This window comes from Anthonomus grandis, chromosome 20, assembly GCF_022605725.1.
Source record: "Anthonomus grandis grandis chromosome 20, icAntGran1.3, whole genome shotgun sequence".
In the NCBI taxonomy this organism is placed as follows: Eukaryota; Metazoa; Arthropoda; class Insecta; order Coleoptera; family Curculionidae; genus Anthonomus; species Anthonomus grandis.
The window spans coordinates 4,610,001-4,633,020 of NC_065565.1; the positions used below are offsets into that span (position 1 = coordinate 4,610,001).

The 23,020-nt window shown below is 31.9% G+C and overlaps 1 protein-coding gene and 1 long non-coding RNA gene across 2 annotated transcripts; both read right to left on the reverse strand.

Moving 5' to 3' along the window:
* Positions 1–2,412: 2,412 nt before the first annotated feature.
* LOC126748011 (uncharacterized) lies at positions 2,413–4,368 on the reverse strand. The gene is made up of 2 exons (XR_007664578.1): positions 3,857–4,368; positions 2,413–3,253 (listed from the first exon to the last, which is right to left on the reverse strand). It is a non-coding gene; the product is annotated as an uncharacterized LOC126748011 (long non-coding RNA).
* Positions 4,369–5,125: 757 nt separating this feature from the next.
* Positions 5,126–15,550, reverse strand: LOC126748005 (cAMP-dependent protein kinase catalytic subunit 1). Its single transcript, XM_050457010.1, has 2 exons — positions 14,068–15,550; positions 5,126–5,820 (listed from the first exon to the last, which is right to left on the reverse strand). Exon 1 carries the CDS (start codon positions 15,159–15,161, stop codon positions 14,100–14,102), a length of 1,062 nt encoding a protein of 353 aa, XP_050312967.1. The 5' UTR covers positions 15,162–15,550; the 3' UTR covers positions 5,126–5,820; positions 14,068–14,099.
* Between the last annotated feature and the right edge of the window lie 7,470 nt (positions 15,551–23,020).

Sequence of the window (23,020 nt, forward strand, 5' to 3'; positions counted from 1 at the left end):
TTTTTTCGAAAAAGACTTAAAAACTCTTCAGAGTAGTCCATAAATTAATAATTTTCAAATTTTGACCATAAGAACCCAAGATATTCACTTGCCAATAAGAGACAAATTATTTGTTCCTTACAGGCACTCCTGGACTAAAAATTCCATTATCTTGACTTGTAATAAACGGATTTTAGTGATTTTTTCAAAAAACACTAAAAAAGCCTTCAGACTATTCCCTAAATCAATAATTTTCGAATTTGGACCAATAGAACCCAAGATATTCACTTTCCAATAAGAGACAAATTATTTTATTCCTTACACACTCCTGGAATAAGAATTCCATTATCTTGACTTGTAGTGAATGGATTTTAGTAATTTTTTTTAAAAAAGACTTAAAAACTCTTCATAGAAGTCCATAAACCAATAATTTTCAAATTTGGACCAATAGAACCCAAGATATTCACTTGCCAATAAGAGACAAGTTATTTTGCTCCTCACAGGCACTCCTGGACTAAAAATTCCATTATCTTGACTTTTTATGAACGGATTTTACTGATTTTTTCAAAAAACACTAAAAAAGCCTTCAGACTAGTCCCTAAATCAATAATTTTCGAATTTGGACCAATAGAACCCAAGATATTCACTTTCCAATAAGAGACAAATTATTTTATTCCTTACACACTCCTGGAATAAGAATTCTATTATCTTGACTTGTAGTGAATGAATTTTAGTAATTTTTTTTAAAAAAGACTTAAAAACTCTTCATAGAAGTCCATAAACCAATAATTTTCAAATTTGGACCAATAGAACCCAAGATATTCAATGGCCAATAAGAGACAAATTATTTTGGTCCTTACAGGCACTCCTGGACTAAAAATTCCATTATCTTGACTTTTTATGAACGGATTTTAGTGATTTTTTCAAAAAACACTAAAAAAGCCTTCATACTAGTCCATAAATCAATAATTTTCAAATTTGGACCAATAGAACCCAAGATATTCCCTTGCCAACAAGAAACAAATTATTTTGTTCCTTACAGGCACTCTTGGAATAGGAATTCAATTATCTTGACTTGTAGTGAACGGATTTTAGTGATTTTTTCAAAAAACACTAAAAAAGCCTTCAGACTAGTCCCTAAATCAATAATTTTCGAATTTGGACCAATAGAACCCAAGATATTCACTTTCCAATAAGAGACAAATTAATTATTTTATTCCTTACACACTCCTGGAATAAGAATTCCATTATCTTGACTTGTAGTGAATGGATTTTAGTAATTTTTTTTTAAAAAGACTTAAAAACTCTTCATAGAAGTCCATAAACCAATAATTTTCAAATTTGGACCAATAGAACCCAAGATATTCACTTGCCAATAAGAGACAAATTATTTTGTTCCTTACAGGCACTCCTATAATATGAATTTAATTATCTTGACTTGTAGTCAATGGATTTTAGTCATTTTATTAAAAGAGACTTAAAAACTCTTCAGAGTAGTCAATAAATCAATAATTTTCAAATTTTGACCAATAGAACCCAAGATATTCACTTTCCAATAAAAGACAAATTATTTTGTTCCTTACAGGCACTCCAGCCTACATTCACGAGTGGATAGATACAGGCTAGAGAAGAAGAAGAAAAGAAGTTCTTCCATTTTTCAAAGGTCACAAAAAAGTGCCGAATTCAAGGGCGTAATGGCACACAAAGAATTAAATAAACCGTTTGCTGTATCAGGCCTGGCACCTCACAAATAAATTGTATTAAATATTTCTTATGAACCAAAGAGCACTTCAGCTTAAATCGTTTCTTAATTTTCAAGAATTAACCTGAATTCTTTGTTAATAAAACGCCTTTTGTCTTAGATAACATTAGGCATTTTTGAGGCATAAAATGGCAAAAAAGTGCTGAAATCAATGGCGGAATGGCACACAAGTAATTAAATAAATGGCCTGCTGTAACAAGTGTTCCTCACATAGAGGTGGGGTTGACTTTATTATGATTTAAAGAGCAGTAATAGCTTAATTCTTATTAATAAAATGGTTATTGTCTTAGATGGTTTTTCATACATTTAAGGCATAAATTGGCAAAAAAGTGCTGAAATCAGTGACGGAATGGCACTTAAGTAAATAAATAAATAGTCTGCTTTAACAAGTGTTCCTCACATAGAAGTGGGGTTGACTTTATTATGATTTAAAGAGCAGTAATAGCTTAATTCTTAGTTAATAAAATGGTTATTGTCTTAGATGGTTTTTCATATATTGAGGCATAAAATGGCAAAAAAGTGCTGAAATCAGTGGCGGAATGGCACTTATTAAATAGATAGTACACCTCAAATGTTGACGTTGTTTTTAATTAATTAATCTAACGAGCACCCTTATTTACTTACCTTATATATTTAATTCCGAGGATAATGTAAAATAATAAAAGACCACCACCGTTTTAATCAGGAATTATATATTTGACTTTGGTTCTAAAATTTAAACAACTAAACGGACAACGTTGCCTTACAAGAATGAATTATAATAAAAACAGAAAAAAAAATTGTATATTTAATATAACTCGCTTTACACCGATTTATTATCGTATCTATGTATCAACTAACAACGGTATCATTTCACAATTTTATTTTGATCCTTACACATGCTAAAAATAAATCGTCGCGACCAGGTTGTTGTTCAGCTAATGATGTGACAATAAAACGTAACAATAAATTGACTAGGACCTCTAAATAGCTGAAAATACAGCGGGAGTTATTCATTAATTAGTTTAATGCACACCATCTTGGGCAGTAATTAAATTTTCCCGTAATATTGTTTAATTTAATTGCACGAAATTAAATATAATAATATAAAGTTGTTAATGTTATTAATATAATACACCAAGATATTAATTAATTAATTACATCCAGCATGTAGTAACTCTTACCTGCAATAAAACCCTGGATAGACAAAGAATGTTCTACTGGTTGTTTGTAGTATGAAATTCAACCTTGTATTCAACTTCTGTGTATTGAAAAGAGAAGAAGAATCAAATATAGCAAAAATCAAATTGATGAGGTTAAATAGAAAAATAATAGGAGCACGTAGGGAGGACGAAACAACGTTCAGAAGACTAAGAGAGCTTCTAAGGAGTCTAACAAGGAACTTGAAGGATCAAATTAGTCCAGATAGAAGTCCAGGAGTTCCTCAAAGTCCAGAATGCTTAAAAACAAGTCCAGGAGTCCCTGAAACACTGTGACAGGACTTCTCAATCTTCTAAGAGCTCCAAGAAGGAGCTTTAAGGGTCAAGTTGAATGGAATTTCGTTCTAAAGAAGTCCAGCAGTTCCTCAAAGTCCATAATGCTTAAAAACTCTCCAAATAAGTCCAGGAGTCCCTGAAACACTGCGACAGGACTTCTCAATCTTCTAAGAGCTCCAAGAAGGACCTTGAAGGGTCGAATTAAGTGGAATTTCGTTCTAAAGAAGTCCAGCAGCTCCTCAAAGTCTAGAATGCTTAAAAACGTCTCCAAACAAGTCCAGGAGTCCCTGAAACACTGTGACAAAACTTCACAATCTTCTAAGAGGTCCAAGAAGGAACTTGAAGGGTCGAATTAAGTGGAATTTTGTTCTAAAGAAGTCCAGCAGTTACTCAAAGTCCAGAATGCTTAAAAACGTCTCAAAATAAGTCCAGGAATCCCTGAAACACTGTGACAAAACTTCACAATCTTCTAAGAGGTCCAAGAAGGAACTTGATGGGTCGAATTAAGTGGAATTTCGTTTTAAAGAAGTCCAGCAATTCCTCAAAGTCTAGAATGCTTAAAAACGTGTGCAAATAAGTCCAGGAGTCCCTGAAACACTGTGACATAACTTCTCAATCTTCTAAGAGCTCCAAGAAGGACCTTTAAGGGTCGAATTAAGTGGAATTTCCTTCTAAAGAAGTCCAGAAGTTCCTCAAAGTCCAGGATGCTTAAAAACGTCTCAAAATAAGTCCAGGAATCCCTGAAACACTGTGACAGGACTTCTCAATCTTCTAAGAGCTCCAAGAAGGAACTTGAAGATTCGAATTGAGTGGAACTTCGTTCTAAAGAAGTCCAGCAGTTCCTCAAAGTCCAAAATGATTAAAAACGTCTCCAAATAAGTTCAGGAGTCCCTGAAACACTGTAACAAAACTTCTCAATCTTCTAAGAGCTCCAAGGAGGACCTTGAAGGGTCGAATTGAGTGGAATTCCGTTCTAAAGAAGTCCAGCAGTTCCTCAAAGTCCAGAATGCTTAAAAATGTGTCCAAATAAGTCCAGGAGTATAAAAAACTGCAATAATTCTGATTATCTTGACTTTTTATGAACGGATTTTAGTGATTTTTTCAAAAAAACACTAAAAAAGCCTTCAGACTAGTCCATAAATCAATAATTTTCCACATCTCGTGAGAGTCTTTCCAAAAAGAGACAAATTATTTTATTCCTTACACACTCTTGGAATAAGAATTCCATTATCTTGACTTGTAGTGAATGGATTTTAGTAATTTTTTCAAAAAAACCCTAAAAAAGCCTTGAGACTAGTCCATAAATCAATCATTTTCAAATTTGGACCAACACAACCCAAGATATTCACTTGCCAATAAGAGACAAATTATTTTGTTCCTTACAGGCACTCTTGGAATAAGAATTCAATTATCTTGACTTGTAGTAAACGGATTTTAGTGATTTTTTCAAAAAACACTAAAAAAGCCTTCAGACTAGTCCATAAACCAATAATTTTCAAATTTGGACCAATAGAACCCAAGATATTCACTCGCCAATAAAAAACTCTTACTCCCGAAATAAGAATTAAAATCTCTTTTGGATATAGATCGTCCCCGTCAATAACGATAACGGTAACATCTACAACATAAATAGTCCCGAGGATGATATCATAGAGATCGAAACGTCGACAAAATATCTACAATTGATCGTCTGAAGCAGTTTTTTTGACCTATATCCAACAAAAATAAAAATTAAACAAATTTATGAACTGAGGTCACGATAAACAATTCGCTTCAAATTTCTCGTTCAGTAATTACTTAAATAAAGAGGGCATTACGTGAAAACCGCGCATGCTTCCATTATGACGTTGTCCCACTCCAAGTTTTATAAGCAGGTTTTTTTTTATTTAATAAATAACGTCTTGGCATCTTATATTAAACATTCTTTTAATAACAATTAAATAGCGGCTCTAAAATGGTGAACATTAATTACATAATACAATATATAAGTAGTTAAATTTTTTTAATTATGTTTATTCAATTGTACAGGACATTCGTTCTATTCTGGCAGTTTCTTCGGGGACCACTATTCTAATAAACTAATGACTAACATTTGGGTTCTTTTCAACTTATTTAATTACAATATTTATTTATTTAAGGAATTATAAAGAATACATAAAGCGGAAAATAAAAGGACCATCCCGTACAACACTAAGTACCCAGTACAAGTATTTAAAAAAAAGGCTGAAACTTCCATAAAACCGTTGAATTTAAAGCCCCCCCTTAAAAGCTCAGGATAAGAGACAATTTTGGGGAAAATATTATTATTATTATTAAATAGCTTCGCTAACTATTCAACTAATTTATTTTTGCTACATTACATCCGCACTCATTAAAATGACTTGTTTTTTTGCCCTATTTAATGTAAATAGTGCTATAGGTGTTCAGTTGCTATAATACAATATATACAGTTTTATTAAACTTAATAAATAAAATTACTTTAGAATATATTTATACACACTAATAAAAGGTTTTTCACAGCATGATGGCGCTACTACCATGCCTACCTTGTATCCTGCCCTCGAGTAGCTTCTTGGAATTTCACATGTTCCCGAACTGACCTAACTGCAAAAAAAAACAATTTTGTGTTAGTTTTTGTGTAATAAAGTGTAATAAATAATTAATTTTATGCATAAAAGGCATCGGGGTTCCAAGGGGTTAATGTGCAAAAAATACCTATTTTTATAAAAAATTCAAATCAGGAGCAATTTACTTGAAACTTCTTGTGAATATAAAGAAATCTATTGTTAATAGATGGGAGAAGGTTATAAGTTAATTGGTTATTTATTTTTTAAGTTATGAATTTTTTACCGAAAAGAGTCCGAAAATTATTTTAATTCAACTTTGAAAATTCATAAGAAATTCAAATCAAGAGCAATTGACTTGAAACTTCTTGTGGGTATAAAGAAATCTATTGTTAATAGATAAGAGAAGGTTATAAGTTAATTGGTTATTTATTTTTTAAGTTATGAATTTTTTACCGAAAAGAGTCCGAAAATTATTTTAATTCAACTTTGAAAATTCATAAGAAATCAAATCAAGAGCAATTAACTTGAAACTTCGTGTGAATAGAAAGAAATCTATTGATAATAGATAGGAGAAGGTTATAAGATAATTGGTTAATTATTTTTTAAGTTATGAATTTTTTACCGAAAAGAGTCCGAAAATTATTTTAATTTTACTTTGAAAATTCATAAGAAATTCAAATCAAGAGCAATTTACTTGAAACTTCTTGTGAGTATAAAGAAATCTATTGCTAATCGATGGGAAAAGGTTATAAGATAATTGGTTAATTATTTTCTAAGATACGAATTTTTTATCAAAATGAGTCCAAAAATTATTTTAATTCAACTTTGGAAATTCATAAGAAATTCAAATCAAGAGCAATTTACTTGAAACTTCTTGTGGGTATAAAGAAATCTATTGCTAATCGATGGGAAAAGGTTATAAGAATATTGGTTAATTATTTTCTAAGATACGAATTTTTTATCAAAATGAGTCCAAAAATTATTTTAATTTTACTTTGAAAATTCATAAGAAATTCAAATCAAGAGCAATTTACTTGAAACTTCTTGCGGGTATAAAGAAATTTATTGTTAATAGATAGGAGAAGGTTATAAGATGATTGGTTAATTATTTTTAAAGTTACGAATTTTTTATCAAAATGAGTCCGAAAATTATTTTAATTTAACTTTGAAAATTCATAAGAAATTCAAATCAATAGCAATTTACTTAAAACTTCTTGTGGGTATAAAGAAATCTATTGCTAATCGATGAAAGAAAATTATAAGTCAATTATTATTGCAAGAATTCCGTTTTTCATTTACCCTTACACCCCCCGCCCACCCAAACATCTTTTCCAGTAAAAGATTCTTCTGCAAAAACCGTCCAAACATTTAATCGAAGTTTAAAAAATCATAAGAAATTTAAATCAAGAGCAATTGACTTGAAACTTCTTGTGAGTAGAAAGAAATCTATTGTTGATAGATGGGAGAAGGTTATAAGTTAATTGGTTATTTATTTTTTAAGTTATGAATTTTTTACCGAAAAGAGTCCGAAAATTATTTTAATTCAACTTTGAAAATTCATAAGAAATTCAAATCAAGAGCAATTTACTTGAAACTTCTTGTGGGTATAAAGAAATCTATGGCTAATCGATGGGAAAAGGTTATAAGATAATTGGTTAATTATTTTTTAAGTTACGAATTTTTTATCAAAAAGAGTCCGAAAATTATTTTAATTCAACTTTGAAAATTCATAAGAAATTTAAACCAAGAGCAATTTACTTGAAACTTCTTGTGAATATAAAGAAATCTATTGTTAATAGATAGAAGAAGGTTATAAGTTAATTGGTTATTTATTTTTTAAATTACGAATTTTTTATCAAAAAGAGTCCGAAAATTATTTTAATTCAACTTTGAAAAATCATAAAAAAATTAAATCACGAGCAATTTACTTAAAGCTTCTTGTGATTATACAATTGTCTATTCCTACTCAATAATAGAAGGTTGCAAGTAAATTAGTTCATTATTTTTTAAGTAATAATTTTTTTACCAAAAGCAGTCCAACAGAACTCATAATGCAACATAAAGTTTTGTATGCATCAGTGTTTTTGCCAAAAAATTCGTAAATTAAAAAATATTGGACCGATTTACTTGCAACCTTCTTCCACCAATTAGGAATAGATGTGTCTATAATCTCAACAAGTTTCAAGTAAATTGCTCTTGATTTAAGTTTCTTATGAATTTTTTAAGTTGGATTAAAATAATTTTCGGACAATTTTTGCAAAAGATTTCTTATTAGAAAAAGGATTTGGGGTGGGTGGGGGGGCTAAGGGTGGTGTTTTGGGGACAAAATTTTTCTCCTTTATCTTTTTTTCTCCCCATCCTTTTGGAAAATGTTCCTTTAGACATTTGCAGAAATATGTGGCTGCAACACGACGGATGTCCTGCGCACTACGGTGTGCAAGTTAGAAATTTTTTAAATGGATCCTACCCTAACCGAACACATCTCGTGAGAGTGGACTTATACTGTGGCCCCCACGGTCACCTGACCTAAATTCTCTTGATTTTTTTTACTGGGGATGCCTCAAAGAAATTGTCTACAGGAGACCCATACAAAACATTGAAAATCTGGCGCCAGACTGCTGCTCAAGAGATAAATAGAGCTGGCCACGCTCAACGGATTAAGCGATCCTTTATAAAAAGAAAGTTTTTGAAAAGAAAAAAAATCCGATATTGCAATTTCAAAAATTTCTCCTGCGCCTTTTCAGTTATGCAAATATTTTGTTGCATAACTGAAAAATTTTAATACGCATTATAAAGCGCATCTATCGGCAAATAATATCCAACCGAAGAAATTGTGATTTTTTTTTCATTTAGTGACACACCATAAAAAAACTGATTACAGGTAGGTATTTCTTAAAATTTCGCAAAAATCAAAATAACTCGAAAACCGTAACACTTTCGTTGGAGCTATGTTGGATTATTCTGATTGGAAATAGTCCAATCTATTAGGAGTTTTCATTTGAACCACTATTTACGGGACACCCTGTATATTTCTTGCAAAAACATTGTTTTTCATCAAAACAACCCTTACCCCCCCCCCCCACCCACCCCAAACATTGACCCAGTAAAAAATTCCTTTGAAGAATCACTGTTTTTCGTCCAAAATATCCAATCTAATTGCACTGTTTTTGTATTAAATATTTATATATAAAATTATATCAAATTTAAATAAACAACTTTATTAAATTAAATATTGCATATATATTTTCAACAAAAAACATTGTTTTTTATCAAAACAGCCCTTGCCCCTCCACCCACCCCAAATATTTGCCCAAAAAGAAATTCCTTTGAAAAATCACTATTTTTCGTCCATATTATTCATTCTAATAAGGCTGTTTTTATACTAAATATTTAATTATAAAATTATATGAAATTTCAATAAGTAGTGTTGTTAAAATGCAATACCAGAGTCCTTAGAGAGACGTCCCTTTTTCTGGTTGAATATCACCATACAAACTATGGTAAATTTTCTCCAATTAATCGACTCCTCATGTTGGGAAATAGATTTAATCAGGCTTTTGACTTAAACGGTGTCTGAGTGAGTTTACCCGTTGAGTACGTGTGTTAAGTATCAAATAAATTTGATTGCTTTTACTTTTCTTATTTTGATTATTTTAATGATATGTTTTTAGTTGCTTTATATTTTTTTTGGAAGTTTTTGGTTAAGCTATTGGAAGTTTTATCTTATTTGTATATCTTGGGCTGCTACATATTTATTTATTTATTTACGGAAGCCATTTACAAAAGTGTTACATACAAACATATATATTCAGATACAAAACCATCTATAAATCAATGAAAGGTGTAGATGAGTTAATTAATTAAAGCCCCTATGAAATAATATTCTTTAACTGCCCCTTAAAAGATGTTATCCTAGAGTCAAAAAAGCTTATCTGTCCTGACAGACCATTAGCACTTCGAGCCATTCATGTAATTGGCTCATTAATGCCATAATTGTTATGGTGGAATGGGACTGAAAATATTTCTGATTCTCTATTCAATCTGGAAGGCACCCTAAGTTTAAAAAGAGACAATAACTCGGGACAATCTATAGTAGCATTTAAAACCTTATGCATAAAACATAAGTCGAGTAATGTTCTTCGTGACTCTAATGTGGGTAAGTTCAGGTTATCCCTGACCCACTGATAGTAATACTCCTATCTCCTGTAACCACATCTAAAAGCAGCCACCCTTAAAAATTTATTTTGAGTTTTTTCAATATGCTCAATGTAGCAGTTATATGACGGGGACATACTCCAAGATGGGCCTAACAAGAGAGAAATAAAGTAATCTAAAAGTAAACAAAGACAAATCAGTTGTAGACTGTTGGATAAAACCCAGCATTTTCATTGGCCTACCAGTCACCTGATTGATGTGATTTTTAAAAGACAACCTGGAGTCAATAAATATTCCTAAGTCAAAAACCTCTGTTTTGACACCAATTGCTACATTATTTATTTTATAAAGAAAAGCAATAGGGTTTCTTTGCTTAGAAAAAGTAATCTTATGGCACTTATTGATATTAAGGGCCATTCTATTCAAGTGGCACCAATCAAAGAACAAATTAAGGATAGATAGAAAGATAGATAGATAGATATATTATTGATTTATAGAAAATTTGGTTATTTAATAGATTAAGTTCATTATACAATATCTTATTAATATATTTGTTGATGGCAGAATAATTATATACATTTAGGGTTAGGATATAATTTATTTTGTAATTTTGTTAGAATGAGGACATCCCGTAAATAAATAAATTAAATATTACATATAAATTTTCTGCAAAAACATTGTTTTTTATTAAAACAACCCTTGCCCCCCCACCCACCCCAAACATTGACCCAGTAAAAAATTCCTTTGAAGAATCACTGTTTTTCGTCCAAAATATCCAATCTAATTGCACTGTTTTTGTATTCAATATTTCTATATAAAATTATATCAAATTTAAATAAACACTGTTGTTAAATTAAATATTGCATATATATTTTCAACAAAAAACATTGTTTTTCATCAACAAAACCCTTAACCCCCCACCCACCCCAAACATTTGCCCAGTAAGAAATTCTTTTGAAAAATCACTGTTTTTCCTCCATAATATCCCAGCTAATAGCACTGTTTTTGTATTAAATATTTATTAATATACATATATAGAATTATATCAAATTTAAATAAACAAACCGTGTTATTAAATTGTAAATTAACGACGAAATCAGCTGTTATTCATGTATATTATTTTGGAAAACAATGATTTTTGAAAACAATTTTTTACTGGTAAGTTGTGTGGGGTGGGTGGGGGGGGTAAGGGTAAGGTTAATGAAAAACAGTTTATTTGCAGAAAATAATTGCCTGAGAAAAATGCTTTTTAAGAAAATAATAGGTGCGAATATACATATATCATATACTATTCTGTTTACAAAAGGGAGAAAAAATCGGCATTTAAAAAAATTGACACTACACCTCAAATATTTGATGAAATTCTTCTGAAAAATTACTGTTTTTCGTCCATGTTATTCATTTAATTTTATTAATCCAAAAGAACAATAACCGATAATAGGTGTAGGATGTATCAAAAGAAAATAGAAATAAAATTATAAACTAAATTAAAGTTAGAATAAAACTTAGATTGCTTACACAGTATTTCCATAATAAAATTTTCTAAAATAAAACTTACACTAATTTTAAATACAATACAATTTTAAATATAATACAATTAAAAATGCACACACACTCGACACAATGGCAATTGAGGAACTAATTATAATATCAAGGTGGGTATTTATGCATTCAAGTAAAATTTAAATAAAAAGTAGTGTTATGTTATCTATCAGCTCAGACTCAGAGAGGAAAGTTGTATCATTTAAAAAAAAAAAAAAAATAAATAAATTCCTTTATTGCCATCCAAATCCTTAATAATAAGACAAAGCAACATCAACAAATTTTGACTCGAATTAAAATCTTATGACTTAAGTTAAAAAGATCTAAAACAATTTTTTTCAAAATAAATAAAATTATAAAGTAATACGTTAAAATCAACAAATACCCTGTATAAACACAAAAACTTAAAAATCTGTAATTCATAAAGATACATTTTTATTTATTGAATTTAAAAGAGTAGAACCTTTTTTCAATAAGAAATCGCTTAACACTCTGTTTAAATAAATTACGGTTCTGAACCTGTCGCAGACCCGCCGGTAACATGTGGTATGCCTTTACTGCTCGATAAGTTGGGCTTCTTTCAAAGAAAGCTGACCCGTGTGCAGGTATTCCAAGAGCTTCTCTGTTTCTTGTTATGGTCGTCATGTCTCGTGATTACCCATCCTGATTTGTTGGAAATAACTGAGGATGCTTCTTAATGAACATCACAAGTGATAAGAAGTATAGTGATGGGGCAGTAAGTACACCGAAACCATCAAAATACTCCTCACATGATGTTCTGGGAGCGAGTCCAAATATGCACCGAGTTATTCGTTTTTGCGCCTTAAAAATATTTTGGGCATCCCTTCCACTACCCCAAAACATGATGCCATAATTCAGCACTGACTGAATGTTTGAAAAGTAAAAAATCTTAATGGTTTCTATTGATAGTTGATCCCTGAGTCTACAAATAAGACCACAGAGGCTGCTTAAACACTCTATAGACCTTCCATTAAGTTTTACATAGAGTGATGTGTCTTAGAAATGTAAGCAGGCCAGTTTTTTCAGTATTTAATTTAAGTTTTTTTTCTTCACAGCATTTTTCATTTGTTCAGCTGCTTGAGAGCATTTTATTGAGATCATGTTCTGGGTGGAACCTCTTTCCAGCACCAATGAGTCATCAGAGAACTGACTAACTAGATCAGCCAATATATTTGCATTTAAGTTATTAACATACAAAAGGAATAACACAGGGCCCAAAATAGAACCCTGGGGTACTCCCTGTGTTAGCTTTGCTGGAAGAGAGTATGTCGTTTTCATTTAGGAATTTATCAACTGAATAATATCATTTTTCAATTAGAATTCAATCTAATAACGCTGTTTTTACACTAAATATTTAGATAGAAATTTATATCAAATTTAAATAAGCAGTGCTATTAAATTAAATATTGCATATATATTTTCTGCAAAAACATTGTTTTTCATCACAACAACCCTTGCCCCCCACCCACCCCAAACATCAACCCAGTAAGAAATTCCTTTGAAAATCACTGTTTTTGTCCATAATATCCAATCTAATAGGACTGTTTTTGTATTAAGAATTTCAAATACTTATCATATACATATATCAGAACAAATATCCAAGAATATAATATATTGTATTTTTTTAAAAGTAAGAATTTTTTAAACTATTGCAAGCCACAAAATGCATCCTCTACGAGAACATATGTAGGGTCAACACAGTCCCAAACAAAGGACTACAATGTATAAAAAGGGGCCATATTACAGCTGTATCAGACTTTACAATAATTTACCATTAAAGCATTAAAACATTGCCAAAAATAGCATTCTAGAAGAAAGCAATATTACAAAATAATTTTAACCATGGTCATGGAAACCAATTTAACCCCATTTTTTTAAGACTTTAATTTCCGCTCAATTGGGGATCAGATTATGATGCTCCTATAACTTTTGCATAAAAAAGGTGTTTCTTGTAAAAATTGACTAAAAGTAAATTAAGATACAGCACCAGAATTAAAGTTTATAACATAATCAACGGAACAACCTCTATATACTTTCTGTTTCCATGTATCATTTATATATTAATGTATACAATATATGAATTTGAGTATGTTTTTATATGTCTTCGGATAAGAAAGTAAATTTTTTGCTATTAAAAAAATCTATAGTAAGACTCTATGTTCATTTTTAAGTTCTGATTGCATCAAGGTTTACTGAACCTTTAATTATTTATTTTGTTTATTTATTTATAAAAGATTTTTGTTGAAGACTTTCATACATTGGTAATGTCTAATAGTTTAGTTTGTAATAATTTAAGACACACACAGGTCACTTAAGTGTCTAAAGAATAATTTAATATATTAGGTATTATGTAATATACCTATCAAACTGAATGTGCATACACCCAAAGTGTTTCTCTTGTATTTTTGTTATGTATTTATTTACCCAATTAGCAGACCTAATATTTTTTATATATAAATTTCTTGACCTTTGATTTCAAGTACCTACCCCACAAAAAAATTATTTAATTTGATAAAAATATTTGTAATCATAATTGTTTTATTTACCACTTGAACGACATACTTACCAAAACAATAATGGTCCATAACAAATTGAGATTTAAAACTCGGCAAACTCTTTGGCGCACTTTTCAGTTGATGATATGCGTAAAGCCTCCTCCTCGTAATCATCGAAATTGCTCGTATCCCCCGGACCTTTGCACCTAGGAATAAACGGTGCCTCGATCTTCCTTTGGAAGATTGCAATCCAATCGGTCGACTGGAACCACTTGTGACCTTTGATGTCATTGACACCAGCTTTTAAGTTCCCATAGCGCTTAGTCAGGTCCACTTGCAGTAAATTTCTTAAGAGATCTTTTAAATCTGACCCAAAGTGCGAGGGGAACCTCACTTTGCCAGATACAATCTTTTCGTAAATCTGAATTGGTTGGTCGGCAAAGAACGGTGGATAACCCGCAGCCATTTCATAGACCAGCACTCCCAGGGCCCACCAATCGACCGCCTTGTTATAACCTTTACTAAGAATAATTTCAGGTGCTAAATACTCAGGTGTTCCGCACAGAGTCCAGGTGCGACCCTTGACCCTCTTGGCGAACCCAAAGTCTGTCACTTTCAAGTAACCCTGCGAATCAATTAGTAAGTTTTCAGGTTTCAGATCTCGGTAAATCAGATCTAAATAGTGAAGGTACTCGAAAGCGAGCACAATCTGAGCGGCATAAAACCTCGAATGCGGTTCTGAGAACCGACCCACTTTTCTTAGATGTGAGAACATTTCGCCACCGGGAACATACTCGAGGACCATGTACAAGTTCGAATTGTCCTTAAAATGAAACCGCAAACTAACTAAAAAGGGAAAACTAATCGCTTGTAAGATCCTCTTTTCGTTCAGGGTATGTTCCACCTGTTTTAGTTTCACGACTTTCTGTTTGTCGAGGATCTTCATGGCATAGTACTCCTTGGTGGGTTTGTGTTGCACTATCATGACCCGACCGAAAGAGCCTGTGCCCAGGGTCTTTATTCGGTCGAAATCATCTAGGGAAGCCGTGTTGGTAGGGTTCTTCTTCCATTTTTCCTCAAAGTCCTCCTTGGCCTGGTCAAGGAACTCCTTGACTGATTCTGCGGAATCGACCTTCTTATTAGCCGTAGCGGCATTGTTGCCCATGGTTTGCACTTTTAACCCTTCCAGGGCTTCGAATTTCCTTTACACGCTCCCCCTAAAGCACCGACCGGATCGGTTGCTGCTTGAAAGAGCGACGGGAGGACCGAAACGTCACTTAAAATTATTATTTATAATAATAATCAGCCCCACACACTGTGCTGTGTCAACACACACCGTACACGTACATTTTTTTTTTGCTCCTTCGGTCCTGTCTTACCTCGACTAGGTGGGACACCCGAATTAACGGTATATATGTGTTAATTAACGGGCGGTTTTTTTTTTTTAATTATTTATCCGAAAATCCCGGATTTAGAAGGCGCGTAATCGAGAAAATGGCTGCGACGAAAATACCCCCTCGACACGACTCGATTTTGATAATAAATTTATTTTAGACGGGTCTAGTCGAACTGACGTAGACCGACGCCTTGTGCGCCACCTGTCGGTTTTTTCGCGCACTAAAACTCGAATTTTAACCCCTGATTTCTTTCCTATTTATTCCTACCACTACTAACTTAACTTAGCACGTTTAAACCATTAATTAAACGCAAATTATTAAATTATTAACGTAAAACCCTCATATATGTGAAATTTAATAAACAAACTGCTCGGGCATGTTATTAATTACCAATGTAGTTGCCGGGGGGATTCACAGGTGGCGCGCGAGGTGCACCACTCCCCTTTGTTAGAGGCTTGTCAAGTGGAAGGGATCGATTCGATTCGGTCCTGTAATAATAATAATAATAATAATAATAATAATAATAATAATAAATAATAGTCCGGGAGCTTAATGTGAACAAATGTGACGTCATCGACGCCCCCTTTGTTAGAGGTTTGTCAAGTGGAAGGGATCGTTTCGACTCGGTCCTGTAATAATAATAATAATAATAATAATAATAATAATAATAATAATAATAATAATAAAAAATCATAGTCCGGGAGCTTATTGGGAACAAATGTGACGTCATCCACGTGATTGGCGTTAACTAAAACAGGCGGCAAATTTGAAAAAAAAAAAAATTAATTATGCATGCAGAGATTTATTGACGTATGCGCAATTAATTATTATTATTTTTTTTTAAATCAGTTCTAATTGAATAAATAATACGGACCTAAAGTGCAGAACCCCTCTGCCTAACTACAATAATAATAAATAATAGTCCGGGAGCTTATTGTGAACAAATGTGACGTCATCCACGTGATTCGCGTTAACTAAAATAGGCGGCAAATTTGAAAAAAAAAACAATTAATTATGCACGCAGAGATTTATTGACGTATGCGCAATAAATTATTATTATTTTTTTTAAATCAGTTCTAATTGAATAAATAATACGGACCTAAGGTGCAGAACCCCTCTGTGTAACTATAATAACAATAATAATAAATAATAGTCCGGGAGCTTATCGTGTGTAACAAATGTGACGTCATGGACGATTCGCGTTAACTAAAAATGGCGGCAATTTTGAAAAAAAAAAACAATTAATTATTCACGCAGAGAATTATTGACGTATGCGCATTTTATTATTATTTTTTTTTAATTAGTTCTAACTGAATAAATAGCAGAGACCGAAGGCGAAGAACCCCTCTGTCTAACTACAATAACAATAATAATAATAATAATAAATAATAGTCCGGGAGCTTATCGTGTGTAACAAATGTGACGTCATCCACGTGATTCGCGTTAACTAAAAAAGGCGGCAAATTTGAAAAAAAAATTAAATTATTTAATTTTTTTCGTTTAGCATGTTGCTACATACAAGTACAATAATATATATTAAAATTTTTTATAGAAGACTTCTTATAGGAAATTTAATTTTGAATAACTTTGAATCAATAATTAATCATCGTAAAGTGAAAATTAAGCGAGATATTTGTCAAATTATGGACCTTGGTGCTCCCATACCTTATTGGATAAGAGTAAAACTTCAACTGGTCATATCTCCTAAACTAAGACTCCTATTGAAATTTTTTATAAAAGACTTCTTATAGGAAATTTAATTTTGAATAACTTTGGATTAATATTGAATTATCGTAAAGTGAAAATTAAGCGAGATATTTGTCAAATTATGAACCTTGGTGCTCCCATACGCTATTGGATTAGATTAAAACTTCAACTGGTGATATCTCCTAAACTAAGGCTCCTATTAAATTTTTTTATAGAAGACTTCTTATAGGAAATTTAATTTTGAATAACTTTGAATCAATAATTAATCATCGTAAAGTGAAAATTAAGCGAGATATTTGTCAAATTATGGACCTTGGTGCTCCCATACCCTATTGGATAAGAGTAAAACTTCAACTGGTCATATCTCCTAAACTAAGGCTCCTATTGAAATTTTTTATAAAAGACTTCTTATAGAAAATTTAATTTTGAATAACTTTGAATCAATAATTAATTATCGTAAAGTTGCTTCGATTTTGTCCGTTACTGTATGCAAACAAATTTTTTGTACTTACTCAGAGAGTCTGATAAACGATTCCATTTTGTCGTGTACCTCTTCTATATTAATGCTTACATTTTTTAGGTCTAAGTAACTTCAGCATCCTCCATGAAGATCCCGTCATTTTTTAATGTAAAAGAGCCTTTACCTACTAGTATATAGCCAAAATGTCATCATTCATAGCAGTGTAGTTGCAGACAAAGGTAATAACTGTAGTTCCTTGGAGCCTGATGTTCAGGATTCAACAGATTCGGCTTATAAAATATCAGAAGCTTCGGCTTTGTTATCTTCAAACTCTTCGGATTCAGAATCGGATTTATCGGAAAATGAATGTGACGCTATGGAATTTTCAACTAAGATAAACTGCCGTTTAATCCCAAATTATACCAGAGAAAATTACCAAACGGGGAACTCGTTGTTAGAAACTGGTTGTCTTATTCTGTGGAATTAAATAAGGTTTTTAATAATGTTAAAAATAGACAAACATTTAGTTCAGAAGGAATGAGCGACTTTCAACTCAACGTGTTAGAGAGCATGAAGAGTCGCTCGGTCATTCCTTATCTGTGCAAGCCTACTTTAGGGCAATAAGCAATCAGAATATCGAGGGTAAAAATAAATGTTGTTCTGGCTAATCAAAGAAAAAGTGAAATAATTAATAACTTTTAACTAATATTAAATTTAAAAAAAATAAAATAAATTTTAACTTAACTAATACTTTTATTCCAATGTGACTGGGGACCCAGATGAACATGATATTATATTTATGTGAATGTGCGTTTTCTAATTGGTGCTTAATTTCAAGAGCAAGTGGGTGTTTTGGGAGATATGATTCAATACATTGTAATGGAATCAGTGCCTATTAACCAATTTGGGTTTTTTAAAGTAAATAGATGTTCAATTGCTTTATGTATTGCGAATAGTTCTGCTGTAAGAATCTCTGTTGATTTAGTCAGTGAGAAAGTTTTTTCAAAATAAGTATTGTAGAAGTATTGAATGTTTTGCTAGGACCTTTATTACTTTAACTGGTGTTAGTGTCCATGGTGAGTGTGTGTATGTGTTGTAACTGTATGCTTGTGTTTGTTGAACTTGTAATCTCTGCTGTATTTGTTTCAGTCTAATGTTTGCACCTGGATGGTATTTCCTGGAAGGGGGTTGGATATGGAATTTTGAAAATGTTGCTCGTGCTAGACTGTTCTGGGTTTAAACTTTGTGTATTTGCATATTTTAAGGTAAGGTAAGCAGTTCTATATGTTGGGGGGGATACATTCTGCTTCACAATACAAGCTATTTATTGGACTTGTATGAAAAGCTCCAAGAGCTATTCTGAGTGCTGCATTCTCTATAGGTCTAAGTGATTGAATATAACTTTGTGGAGCAGATGAATAGGCGATAGATCCGTAGTCTATTTTAGATTTTATTAAAGCTTTGTAGATGATGAGTAGTGAAGATGGATCAGCTCCCCACTTTGTATGTGATAGCATGCGCATAACTTGCAAGTCTTTTTTGTATTTTTGTTTTGTGTATGTGATATGATATTTAAAATTTAGTAGTGAGTCAAAGTAGACCCCCAGAACTTTATTGTGAGATTTAGTGGTGATTGGTTGGTTATTTATATGAAGATCAATCAGTTTGCTGCAATTCCGTTTTCTACAAAAATGTATTCCTACTGATTTATTCGGTGAGAAATCCAGGTTGTTGTTTGAGGCCCACTCTACTAATCTATTTAAGTTTTTTTGTAAAACAGTACGGCTTTTATTCGGGTTTATAGAAGAGTGGTGCATTACTATGTCATCTGCAAATATTCTGACTTTGACAGATCTCCCAAGGTGATTTGTAATATCATTAATGCCTAGTACAAACAAAATGGCGCTAAGGACCGTACCTTGGGGAACTCCGTGTCTTGTGTATAGTAGTTTGAGTAGGTGTTTCCCAATCTAACTTGGAATGTTCTATCAGTAAGGAAATTACTTATAAATGACATCATGTATCCACTTATTTTATATTCTTCTAGGGAATTTATTATGTTTTGCCTGTTAATTGAGTAAAAGGCTTTATTAAGGTCTAGGAAGACTGCTGTTGTGTGTTTTCCCAGTCTAATGGAGTCTTGAATGAGCTAAATTTTGAGCACTTAGTAAAACAAACTGATCGTTTTTGAGGAAATTTCATGCTTACCAGAGGGATTTTATGTAGAAATAGAAAACAGTGAATCCGAATCTGATGATAATAAAACTTCTCCAACTTCACAAAAAAAAACTGTGCAGGTTGCTGATGTTGTTGTCTAAAAATATTTCTTGAACATAATTTGCATGTCGGAGCATATAGTCATCTGTATATAGTATACAAGACGTGTCTTTTGACATTATCTTGTACGCAAGTTGCTTGTGAGTGTGTTTTCTCCAAATTAAAATTAGTCTTAAATCGTCTTAGGTCCCCTTTAGGGCAAGAATTAGTAGAAGCTTTTATAATAATAATTTCAGAAGCAGATTTGCTTGAAGCTTTAGACTATGATCATTTAATTGACAAAATTGCAAATTCTACGTGCTGTTGCAAAAAAAACTTCTTATCTAATAAGTAAGTTTTTATAAATTTCACTTTTTGTTTTTTTGCCTTTTTGTGTTATAATTTTATAGGACTAGAGCTTGAGTTCCTGATTTCTGTTAACGTAGCTTTAATTAGTATACTGCAGATAATAGAATATGTTCTATAAATAATACAGAGTGTCCCGAAATTACATCGCAATATTTTACCAGCCGCATCTTTGTCTAAAAATAAGACAAAAAGTCCATATACAGTATGGTTCAAAAGTGCATCGTTTTTAAGTTACAGGGTGTTTTATGAATCATGTTAAAGATGGTTTTTTGTTAATATATCCGGAATGCGTAGTTGTAATCTTTTGAAATTTTCAACATTTACTATTGGTTTTATTAAAAACTGATATTGCAACTGAATTGAAAAGAACAAACATTTTTACATAAAAAAGGTGCTCTTGTCTAATTTCGATAAGAGCTTCCGTTTTCGAAAAAATCAATTATTAATAAATCATGAATTGGTATTTCAAAAAGTAACTACAAATAACATCTTGTAAAATAATAGTTGGCTGTGTTTGTTGACAATTAGTTTATTTGTTAAATTTTGTTTAACGTTTTGTTGACATTTCACATTTTTTAAATTCGCTTTGGCAAAGTAAATTTCATTTTTCAAAAATTATGGATAGATTTACAAATTAAGGGTTAGCTGACATGCATTTTGTTTATGGTTTGTGTAATGGCAGTTCTTTAGCGGCTGTCCGTGAGGATCGCCGAATATTTCCCCTAAGACATGTTCCAGATCGTCAAGTTTTTATAAACACTCACCGAAATTTATGGAATAACGGAAATTTTCAAAGAGCTCGTGGACAAGGCAGACCACAAGAATATTATAATTTAGAAAATGTTTTTGAAGAAAATCCGGGGGCAAGTATAAGAAATGTGTCAAGAGCCACACATATCCCTCGCTCTATAGTAAGTAATTAAAAAAATTACTTATTGTTACGATAGTAATTTAATTTTTATTAGATTGGAAGAATGCTAAGGTTTACATCCGTTTCATTACCAGCGGGTCCAAGATTTAGAGCCAGACGATTTTCCGTTGAGGATCCAATTTTGTCAATGGGTAATTAATAATCCAAACTTAATTCCTTCCATTTTATGGACGGACGAAGCCACTTTCACACGAAATGGTTCATTTAACATGCAAAATATGCATTTTTGGGCAGATCAAAATCCAAGAGCCATAAGGCGTAGTAATTTTCAAAGAAGGTTTTCGGTAAATTTGTGGGCGGGATTAATCGGGGACCAACTTATTGGCCCGATAGAATTACCCAATCGGCTAACTTCGGAGAATTATCTTCATATGCTGGAAAATAATCTTGTGGAGCTTCTGGAAGAAGTTCCTCTTATCTTACGCCAAAACATGATTTTTCAACAAGACGGAGCGCGCCTGCTCATTTTGGTCGCGTGAGTGGATAAATAACCATTTTCCTGAACGTTGGTCCTATAAATTGGCCTCCTCGATCTCCAGATCTAACTTCGTTAGATTATTATTTATGGGGACATTTAAATGAGTTGGTATATGCCGTGGAGATAAATACCCGTGAACAACTGATGCAAAGGATTAATTGGGCTGTTAATGAAATAAAGAGAAATCCATTTTTTGTTTTAAGGGCTACTCGCGCAATAACGCGTAGGGCAAGATTGTGTCTTCAGCAAAATGAAAACCACTTTGAACATTTGTTGTAATATATGCTTTTTTGTTTGGTGTTTTTACGTAATAAATTAATTGTTCCTTTTTTTACCTATTTAATTACATTAAAAAAAAGACAATTGAACTCGAAAAACAATTTTTGATCTTAAATAAAGTATTTGTGATAGTCTTAGGTCATGTTGATCCCCAACGGATTTTTAAGATGCTTTTTAATTTTATTAACTGTTACCAAAATAACTTACGCGTTCTCTTTGCAAAACATTTACATCTAATTTTTTCGAAAACGGAAGCTCCTATCGAAATTAGACAAGAGCACCTTTTTTATGTAAAAATGTTCTTTTCAATTCTAATTCCAAAATTATCACGGAGTTGCTAGAAAAAAAGTTTTAACAATTTAAACTTTACCGACCACTTATTTTACACGACCCTGTATACATTTTGGCAAAAATGGTTGCAGTATCAGTTTTTAATAAAACCAATAGTAGGACAAAGATGCGGCAGGTAAAATATTGCGATGTAATTTCGGAACCCCCTGTATACCCAGCCCTTATTCCACCAGTCCGACGCTGACTCGTGTTATGGTTAGTGACAGGTAACAGTTTAAGGTAGCGGAGCACAAAGGGAGTGTCGCCGAATGATAAACGAGATTATAGCGTAACAGATTTATAATATATTTATTTTTATTACGTTTTTTATAGCTGTGTTAGAAAGAGGCATAAGTTTATACCTGATCAATTAGGTTGCTTTCAAGAAATTGGTTCACGCGTCCTTGAAGACAAACTTATTTGTTTTTCGTAAGTTACCTTATTTTTGTTACATTTGGCATATCATTAGAAAGACTATTAACTAGAGAAGTTTTTTAAAACCACACAACTTTTTTTAATATTATTTTTATCATTGTGAAGTTGACGTAACATTTTTTTTCTATTGATTCGAGGAAGTTTGTTACTCCACTATTAGTTTCTCTTTAAATATGTTTCTCAGTTATTACCTAAATCTGAATGAGCCAACATTAGTCTTTAAAATAAAATTAATTGTGCGCCATTTTGGCCAAAAATTAAAAAAAAAAGGTTAAAGTAAAAAAAAAAGGAAAAATGTATTACTCCTTAAATTTGAGGAAAAACAAAAAATACTACACGTTTTAAATAGTCAGTAACCTCACCTATTCACCATTTCCGTTTG